The sequence below is a fragment of the Macadamia integrifolia genome, chromosome 2 (assembly GCF_013358625.1).
Source record: "Macadamia integrifolia cultivar HAES 741 chromosome 2, SCU_Mint_v3, whole genome shotgun sequence".
Classification (NCBI taxonomy): Eukaryota; Viridiplantae; Streptophyta; class Magnoliopsida; order Proteales; family Proteaceae; genus Macadamia; species Macadamia integrifolia.
Window position 1 is genome coordinate 31,839,899 of NC_056558.1, and position 9,954 is coordinate 31,849,852.

The following is a 9,954-nucleotide window of genomic DNA, read 5'->3' on the forward strand; positions in this document are numbered from 1 at the left end:
TGATGGATTTTTTATTTTATTTTTTTTTGATAAACAAAATGGAGATAGAATACACGGTATGGTGTTTTATGTGATTACATAGAAATTTGTCATGGGATGAATGGATAATGGAATACCTCGAATGGCCAATCGCCATCAGAAACTTTAAGACTTGAGACCGTCTACGCGCGCGTGGAATTACCATACCAATGCAGAATTCGGATGACCCGGATGCGCCGGATCTGAATATATAATTCTTTACTCTTTTTCTTGCGTCACGATGTTTTCTTCGCGTATTATCCGGGTCGCTTCTTGAAATCTCTTCGTCTTCTCCTTTATTCCATTTCTCTATTTTAATCTTTAGTCTCTGCAGTTCTACTGTGCAGAAACTAGATCAGATCCATTTCTTCACTTCCCTTCTGGACCGATAGCGATCTCTTGTTTTTAGTTCACTTCGTTGTCTCAGTTCCTCTCTCGTGAAAATCTACTGTCTTTCAAGCTATGATCTTTGCTTGATTGATGATCTATCCCGGAGCTAGATTGATCGTTGAAGTTTAATTCGGTTTAAAAAAAAAAAAAAATCGGATCTTGAGCTTTTTCTACTAGTTCAAGTGATTTGAGATAGTTTCTGCAGTGAGGTTTGCTTGATCGTGCTTTGATACTTTGATTTCTAGATCCTTTTGTGTTTTTTACAAGTTCGTGTGCTCTTCAGTTAGCGCTTTTTAATCGATTAGGTTTGATTTAGTTGCAGAGTTTACTAATGGCGCAAATTCTTCTTCATGGGACACTTCATGCTACGATCTTCGAGATTGATAGGCTGCACGGAGGAGGTGGTCCTAAGATCTTCCGGAAGGTATTATGATATGTGAATTGCAAGGATTACGATACTGTATTGGATCCTTTTTTTACTTGTTCTTCTAAATTTTTTATTTTTCTGTTCCTTCTTATTACCTCATTCTATGAATTAGATAGCTGTGTTGAACTTGGACATGTTCTAATATGGTCTGTGTAATGCATACCTGACTTTGTCTAATTTTGTGCCTCTGTTTTGAAAATATGCAATGGAATTTGTGATTTGCAGTTTTCTGGCTATGATCATCTGGTACATTTTTTACAGGATTTTTTATTTTTTAACTTAAATTTTAAACCAGTGATTGATTCTTGTGGTTACCTTTGCTTCCTTTTGGGATGGACGATGCAGTGTATACCGCCTTCCCCTGTGTCATAACTCATTGACTTGCTTAGCATCCTCAGAATTTTATTTAAATTGTATAAATTGCTCTATGGATATGTTCTTTAGTTTGATCTGCTTCTGAAGTTACTTTTCAAAATAATTCAATGAAAAAGATGAAACAAGTCCATGGGACCTGCAAAAGTTAATTTCTTCTTACTTTTTGATCAATCTAATTCTAATTGTTTTATCTTTTTATGGAGATCTGGTTGTACTGTATTTTTTTGGGATGAATAGATCTGGTTGTATGTATCTCCTTTTCTTGTAAAAAAAAAATGGACCAAAGCGCTTCTGAAAGAGTATTTCACTAGATAATCCCACAAAATTTTGTGAATTGTAGGTTGTCCATTCTCCCTTCGTTTACCCTTTTTTTCCTTCTTCTAAATTGATTGGTTTTTTTTTTCTTGTCCATGCTCGTAAATTTGCAATTTACCAATATGATATTGATGTTTATCAATTTGCAACAATTGGAAAACAATCAATTTTCATGTGAAGCTTGTAAAATCCAAAACTAGATTTCAGTTTACGGTGCAAGGAAAGCTTACAAAAGGTTTCTACTTGTATTCATGATTTGTTTTCAGTTCCTCAGTTTCATAGGTTCTTTTGAGGTCTGGTCAGTGGCATCTCAGTTTCTGAAGCTTCTAATGGTATTTTGGAAAGGTTAAACCCCTCACAAGTATGTAAATGTTAGGTTATTGCAAAGTTTAAATTAAGGATTAATACAGATTAACATGTCTGCAGTTACCTCTGAGATGGTCTCTTTCCCTTTTTTTTTTCTTCGGGTGGGGGGGGTAAATACTATGATTTTTTTCCCCCTGTTTCTCACTAATGTAGATGGTATAGGAGTTGGCATGCAAAGAGATATAGTTACCACAGAGTCTTCCATGTTTCAGCTTCATTGTCAACCAAAGGGGATGGGCACACCAGCCCCTGTATGTTTCTAGATCTCAGACCAAATCACTGTTCCATGTGCAAAGTGAAGTCCTCTATTGTGGCTCGACTTGCCAACCCAATGGGTCTTGATTGACAACATCATGCCTCCACTTTCCTCAGAGCAAAGAGGCTATAAAATGAATAATCTGGGTGACCTATGTGGAAACATTTTAATTTTCCCTCACATGTACACTTACACTATAGTAGAGGAGATAATGAGTGATGGATATTGGAAGCGTGGATTCAAGGGATGGTATTGGTGGTATTGGTATCGGTATCGGTATCGATACCGATCCAGTATAGGTCGGTTTTACCTCTGCTTTTTATAAAAAGTACTAATCTTTTACTATTTTACCCTTGAAATGATACGGATCACCGGTCCGGATCGGTCTCAGCCAATACCGATCCGATACGGCCGATATGAGACCGATACTTGAAACCATGATTGGAAGGATGTATCTCAATTTCAAAATAATTGAATGAAAATGGACCAAAGCACTTCTGAAACAGTATTTCACTAGATAATCCCACAAAATTTTGTGAATTGTAGTTCTCCATCTTAGATTGTGTCAAGCTTTTCCATTGTTAATTTGATCACCAGTAGAAAAATGATGTTATTTTTGCATTATGTTGGTTAATGATGTGATGGCTTTAGTAATATATTTATGAGAATATTCTAGATATTGTAGATCTTTTATATTTTCATTTCAAAAAATTGTATGGTGAGGAATGGTATGATAACCTTCAATCATCTGGTGAAATATAAACTTTAAAGTTTGAAATGTTTGAGAGGGTTTTTCAATATGACATTCTTGTGATTAAGTTGGTAAAAGTGTTATTATTATTATTATTGGTGTTTTTAATATATTCTTATCTGCAAAATTCTACTTGCAGCTTATGGAGGGAATTGAGGACACTATTGGTCTAGGAAAAGGGATCAGCAAACTGTATGCAACAGTTGATCTAGAAAAAGCTAGAGTTGGCCGAACCAGAATGCTGGAAAAAGAACCTGTTAATCCCAGGTGGTACGAGTCTTTTCATATTTACTGCGCCCATATGGCCTCTAATATTATCTTCACTGTCAAAGATGAAAAGCCCATTGGGGCAGCAGTAGTTGGAAGAGCTTACGTACCTGTGGAGGAAGTCTTAAATGGGGAAGAAGTAGATAGATGGGTCGAAATCTTGGATAACGACCACAATCCTATACATGGAGGCCCAAAGATACATGTGAAGCTGCAGTTTTTCGATATTACTAAAGATCGTAACTGGGCTAGGGGTGTCAGAAGTGTGAAATTCCCTGGGGTCCCTTACACATTCTTCTCACATAGACAGGGATGCAAAGTTTCTCTGTACCAAGATTCCCATATCCCAGACGACTTTATCCCAAAAATACCTCTTTCTGGAGGCAACTACTATGAGCCCCATAGATGCTGGGAGGATATATTTGATGCAATCACCAATGCTAAACACTTGATTTACATAACTGGGTGGTCTGTGTACACCGAGATAACCTTGGTGAGGGACTCAAGAAGGCCAAAGCCTGGAGGAGATATTACCCTGGGTGAGCTTCTCAAGAAGAAGGCTAGTGAAGGTGTCAGGGTCCTTATGCTTGTTTGGGATGATAGGACATCTGTTGGTTTGCTAAAGAAGGATGGGTTGATGGCCACCCATGACGAAGAAACTGGTAATTTCTTCCATGACACTGACGTCCACTGTGTCTTGTGCCCTCGTAATCCTGATGATGGGGGGAGCATTGTTCAAGACTTGGAGATTTCAACAATGTTCACTCATCATCAGAAGATTGTGGTGGTGGATAGTGCATTGCCCAGTGGTGGGTCGGATAAGAGGCGCATTGTGAGTTTTGTTGGTGGTATAGATCTTTGTGATGGGAGGTATGATACACCCTTCCATTCACTTTTCAGAACCTTGGATACAGCCCACCATGATGATTTCCATCAGCCCAACTTCACTGGTGCTTCAATCAATAAAGGTGGACCTAGGGAGCCTTGGCATGATATTCATTCCCGGCTAGAAGGACCTATAGCTTGGGATGTACTGTACAATTTTGAGCAGAGGTGGAGGAAGCAAGGGGGGAAGGACTTACTTGTTCAGCTCAGGGACCTTGGTGACATCATTATACCACCATCTCCTGTTACGTTCCCAGAAGACCATGAAACATGGAATGTCCAGTTATTCCGATCCATTGACGGTGGTGCTGCCTTTGGCTTCCCTGAGACACCAGAGGATGCAGCCCGGGCTGGGCTTGTCAGTGGGAAGGACAACATCATTGATCGAAGTATTCAGGATGCTTATATAAATGCCATTAGACGAGCAAAGAATTTCATTTACATTGAAAATCAATATTTCCTTGGAAGCTCATTCGGTTGGAAGGCAGATGACATCAAGGTTGAGGATATTGGTGCTTTGCATCTTATTCCAAAGGAACTCTCACTTAAGATTGTCAGTAAGATTGAAGCAGGGGAGAGGTTTACTGTCTATGTTGTGGTCCCTATGTGGCCAGAAGGGATTCCAGAGAGTGGATCAGTTCAAGCAATATTAGATTGGCAGAGGAGGACAATGGAAATGATGTACACTGATATAACTCAGGCCCTTAGCGCTAAGGGGATCGAGGCAAACCCCAAGGACTATTTGACATTCTTTTGCCTTGGGAATCGAGAGATGAAGAAGGGTGGTGAATATGAACCTTCGGAACAACCAGAGCCAGATTCAGATTATAGCAGAGCCCAGCAAGCACGGCGTTTCATGATATATGTTCATGCTAAGATGATGATAGGTATGTTCTTTTCACACGCACACGCAAACACGCACTTGTTGCACACCCTTACTTGAAACCAGTTGCCAATGTGTAGCTTTATATTTTTTGTTGTAAATTCACAGCGAATGCACACAAATGGTAGCCATTTTCCTAGTTGTAAATTAAGTAGGTTCCAATTTTTGTTTGGAAGGATATAACTTGGAAACTGGATAGTGAAGTTGTTACTTGTACAATCTGACTAGTTAAAAATTCAGGTGCTCAGGAATCCTAGATTGCCCATCCTTGAGTCATAGCTTTTGAGTTGTCTAATATGGCTAACTCTGGCTGTTAGGTTGGTATTCATTTTAATCAAATTTAATGTTGAATTCTTAGTCCATTTATTGTTTTGGATTTTGCAGTTGACGATGAATACATAATCGTTGGTTCTGCCAATATCAACCAGAGGTCAATGGATGGTGCTAGGGACTCTGAGATAGCTATGGGAGCCTACCAACCATATCATCTAGCCAATAGGGAACCCGCCAGGGGTCAGATCCATGGCTTCCGGATGGCTTTATGGTACGAGCATCTTGGCATGCTTGATGATTCATTCGACCAGCCTGAGAGTGTGCAATGCGTGCAGAAGGTAAACAAGATTGCTGAGAAGTATTGGGATATTTACTCCAGTGATTCTCTGGATCGCGACCTGCCAGGTCACCTTCTCTGCTACCCAGTTGCAGTAGCAAGTGACGGGACCATCACAGAATTTCCAGGGATGGAACACTTCCCCGACACCAAGGCTCGCATTCTTGGTGCCAAATCTGACTATCTTCCTCCAATCCTCACTACGTAAATGGGATCGTCTACTTAAAGAATCATTATCTTTTATCTTCCTTTATCACCGCAGACGCAGTATAGTGGCAATAAGTAACATATGCATTGTAATTTTCAAATACTGTCTTTATAGGTATGCAACTTGTGAAAGGTGTTCATGTCAGGTCTTTCAGAGTTTGGGTTTGTATTTTGTGATTCTGGTACTGACTTGTTACTATCCTTTGTGGAGTTTTGTTTGTTCTACCCTTTTGTTGCTATATTAGTATTGCTGGTACTTCAAAGAAATATGGGTTATGTAGATTAGGAATTGTCAACTCACTTTTACAGGATGATTTCGCCCCCCCTTCCCTTGTGGTATATATTTGAGTTGGTGTTGTACTCTTTAACTAGAGCTCACTGCTTCTATTCCATGAGTTACCACCTGAGCTCCACAGGTGAGGAGGAGGCAGGTCTTATATAACATTCTGAAATATCCGAAATGGCAAATGGTTCACTCATGCACACAGATTGGATACTATATCTGTATGTTATATCCATTTGATCATTCGACAAATCGACTGAAGGGAGGTGGTATTATTTTCAAGGGAGAGGGTTCTCTACAACATCAGTGTCATAATCTATATTTCACAATGGCAGTGCAAGAATTATATCATCCATATGGATCTGAATAGAAGAGAGAATGTTAGTGAGGTCCTCACATCTTATTATGTGATAGGATGCATGCTGGAATCTGCATTAAGGCATCACTTCTTTTTCCTACTTTCAATTTATTTGACTCCCATTTTACCAAAAGAAAAAAAAATTATTTTACTCATAACTAATATCAATAAAAGGCAAAACAATTTTGGGATTCAAACTCTGCCTGGTCTCTGCCCAGATGACCCCGGAGGAATGACGATCCAGCCTTATGAAAAAAAAAAACCCATCCACTTTTAATGTCCCTCTGCACCCCCTCATTAGCTCCACGCTGGTGCAAGGGTTCACGACCGTTTTTCTTCTTAAAGAACTTTTACTTGTAATTTCTAGTGAGAGAAAGTTTTCATGATGGAATAGGATTACTCTTACACGGTGTTCTCATTTGTTCTCTCTCTCTCTCTCTCTCTCACTTTGTGGCCTTGCGTGGATAATGCCATTCAGGTGGTGTGGTGTGAAAATTCCTCCCCTGACTGGCATTGTGGGAACTCTCATTTCTTGCAAGTGAAACAGATCAGATGGGAAATCAAATGATTTTAGACCCCAATACCAAATCCATGGACCAAATATGAAGGAATATGGTTTCATGAGAAAGAATCCTCCTTGTATGCTAGGTACACGTCTGGGGCATCAGGCCAGGCTGCAAACCTTAAAGTATGGCCACTGGTAACAGAGCCTTTCAAGCCTTAATTTCACCAACGATGTTACAATAGTGGGCACTCGGCATGAGAAGCTGTACCACTAATGATCCATTCAGAAAGAGCATCCCAATACATGGGGTCTCTGCTAGTGCAGAATTTGAAAAGGGCAAATGTAACGTAATTTTATGAACGATATAAAGTTTTTGGACCTAGACATGAACCCAAAAACGCAGTGGGTTGGGCGGCCTTGGGGTTCCCAAATCCCATGGTCCAGAAGGGCAGGCCAAAGCTTGGGTAGGTCAGGCTTGGACACTGTTTTTGGATTTGTGGCTTCATGGGAGCTTTATGGTTTGGCATTTAATGAAGGGGGCATAGCTGAAGGACTGGCGGGACTCATCCACAAATCTATTACACCCTTACTCCCCTTAGATAATGACCTTACTTAGTCCTGATACACCGGAAATAGATCATAACGTGAAAGATTTTCTACACCGGTGGGCTTAGAAGGTATCTCTATAGTAGCACCTAATTGTTGTCTCTTGAAAGGTGATGTGTCAATTTTGACCATGATAATATCCAGTTAGCCACATATTAATTTTCAAACTTAGTTCAATCATATATCCTTTCATGTAATAACATATTCTTCCATGTATATTGCACCGTGTATTTTTTAAGGATAGTCTTGAATTTTTATAAAACCTTACACCTACTCAATGGAGAAACTATTTTCTTACTCGTCGTACCCATGACCACTTGGTCACAATAGAGCAAATTTACAGATGTAAAAACCATGCATGATTTTTTTTTTTCTATAGATGTACCAAAGTCCTATGGGTAAAATATTTTTGTTTTTCTAAGTTAGATTCTAAGAAAAAAAATTCAGATGAAAAAACAATTCAAAGGACTTAAGGGTATGGATAGAAGAAGGATATCCTAAAACCTTAAAACGGAAAAAGATGCTCTCTAAACTGTTAGGCACCCAACCTAACATTCAATGGCTAGAAGAACTTGGGGATGCGTGTTCAAGTCTTTCCATCTGTGTGAGTCATGGAATCAAGTATTGGTATCGGATCAGTATCGACTGAGACCAATCCCAATACCTGACCCATCCTAAGATGGGTATCGGTATCATCCTGGGTATTGCATACTGATCCAGATCGGCCAATCCGACCCAATCCATTAAAAACATATTTCTTAAAACAAACTCATAAAAGACTTAACAGAAGCGAGAGAGAGAGAGAGAGAGAGAGAGAGAGAGATTGCAGCGACGACCAACGGTTGCAGGGCAGCAACGATTGTAGCGGCGGCCGACGGTTGCAGAGGCAACGAATATTGCAACAGCGGCCAACGATTGTTCAGGTCTTGCTGGATGGCCTCTCCAGCGCCCTGTTTTCTTGCCTATAGGACCTCCACCTACAGTTGCGAATGCACAACTGATTGCGATCTAATCAACCTTTCAAGAGAGCGAGAGGGTTGTTGAAAGGTTGCAGAAGCATGAGGCAAACATGGTACAAGAAGTAACACAAAGAGCCAAAGAACTCCATGATAAAGAGTTCAAGCTTCCCTACCAGAAGCCTCTGCCTTGTTTAGCTGAGAAAGATGCTTGCTTGGAATGTTACAAGGAAAATGTGAAGGATCCTCTTAAATGCGCCCAAGTTGTGAAATCATTTGTAGACTGTGCTCGCAAAGAGAGGCAGTCGGTGAGCTCAGCACTTGATTGATTAGTGGAGCTTGGAAATTTTAATCTTATTGGGAGCTGATCCAGGTTCATTTACTTCCCTGATGATCCAATAGCAGTTTGAGGAAGATTGAGAGTTGTCTCTTGCCAATAATGTTCTTCACAATCTTGTTCTTAATCATGTATCTTCATGGCAATCTTGTACTTAATCAGGTATCTTCATGGTGTCATTTGAAAAGGACATGAAAACTCTGGTTTATCCCAATAGCTTTATTCACCCTTGCTTGTCCTTATATTTTTTTTAGATTTTCTTGTTAAAAAAAAAAAAAAAAAAAAAAAAAAAAAAAAAAAAAAAAAAAAAAGACCAATCCTAGCTGATACCATGACCGATCCATGAAAACTGTATGATTTTCAATCCTTAATCGATCCTTGTTGATACCGATCCGTATTGTATTGATTTCAACTGTGATCAATACCGATACCGATACCTATACCGAGTTTTATAACCTTGGTCTGAGTTGGAAGCCCAGCATGTTGGAGAAGAGTCGGATCCCCTTAAAACCCCGTTCCATCTTTTGTGTTTTCAGGTTAGCCTCAGCTGAGGAGGGATTAACCTGTGAAGTAACCACGCTGATTGGACTAGATCTTTGACTTTGAAAGTTGAAACGACCGATGTTGAGATGTAGCATGGTCCACGATTGAATCTCACGAGAGCTGTGAATTCCAGGCAGCATTACCAATTTAAACAACCCCTACTGGTGGTATAACCGAACCCAACTGAAACCCAACGAATTAAAGAATGGTAAGGTTGGGCTTGGGCTTTGGCTGAGAAAATAAAACCCAAGATTGAGTTGGATTGGATTGGATTGATGTCCTTAATCCTCATCAATTTGAAAACCTCCTTTTTTGAAAAAGGTTCTGTTACCAACATGTTTACTTCGATTGTGGGTAATGTATTAAGCCCTACGGTGCTCAGCCTTGCATTTATGCATACACCCATGCACAACCTAGGTGCAATTTTATATAATGATACTTAAGTTATATATAGGTATATATAGTTATATATATATATATATATATTTATATATATGCTTTGACAAGAAAAAGCCATACTCAAAATAGAAATAATAAAAAATATTTCGAACACGGCTTTTGTCAGTAAAGATAAATCAAATGGATTCAATTGGAGTTTTCTGGAACACCTCAATAA

The 9,954-nt window shown here is 39.4% G+C and overlaps 1 protein-coding gene across 2 annotated transcripts; it reads left to right on the forward strand.

Annotated features, from left to right (window-relative positions):
• Positions 1-255: 255 nt before the first annotated feature.
• On the forward strand, positions 256-6,017 carry LOC122060550 (phospholipase D alpha 1). Of its 2 annotated transcripts, none has more exons than XM_042623682.1 (4): positions 256-617; positions 725-832; positions 3,038-4,937; positions 5,318-6,017. In XM_042623682.1, the coding sequence occupies exons 2-4, from the start codon at positions 740-742 to the stop codon at positions 5,749-5,751; spliced, it is 2,427 nt and encodes an 808-aa protein (XP_042479616.1). In that variant the 5' UTR covers positions 256-617; positions 725-739; the 3' UTR covers positions 5,752-6,017. The 2 variants fall into 2 exon arrangements, with proteins under 2 accessions (XP_042479616.1, XP_042479623.1); XM_042623689.1 differs by having other exon boundaries at positions 731-832.
• The last annotated feature ends 3,937 nt before the right edge of the window (positions 6,018-9,954 follow it).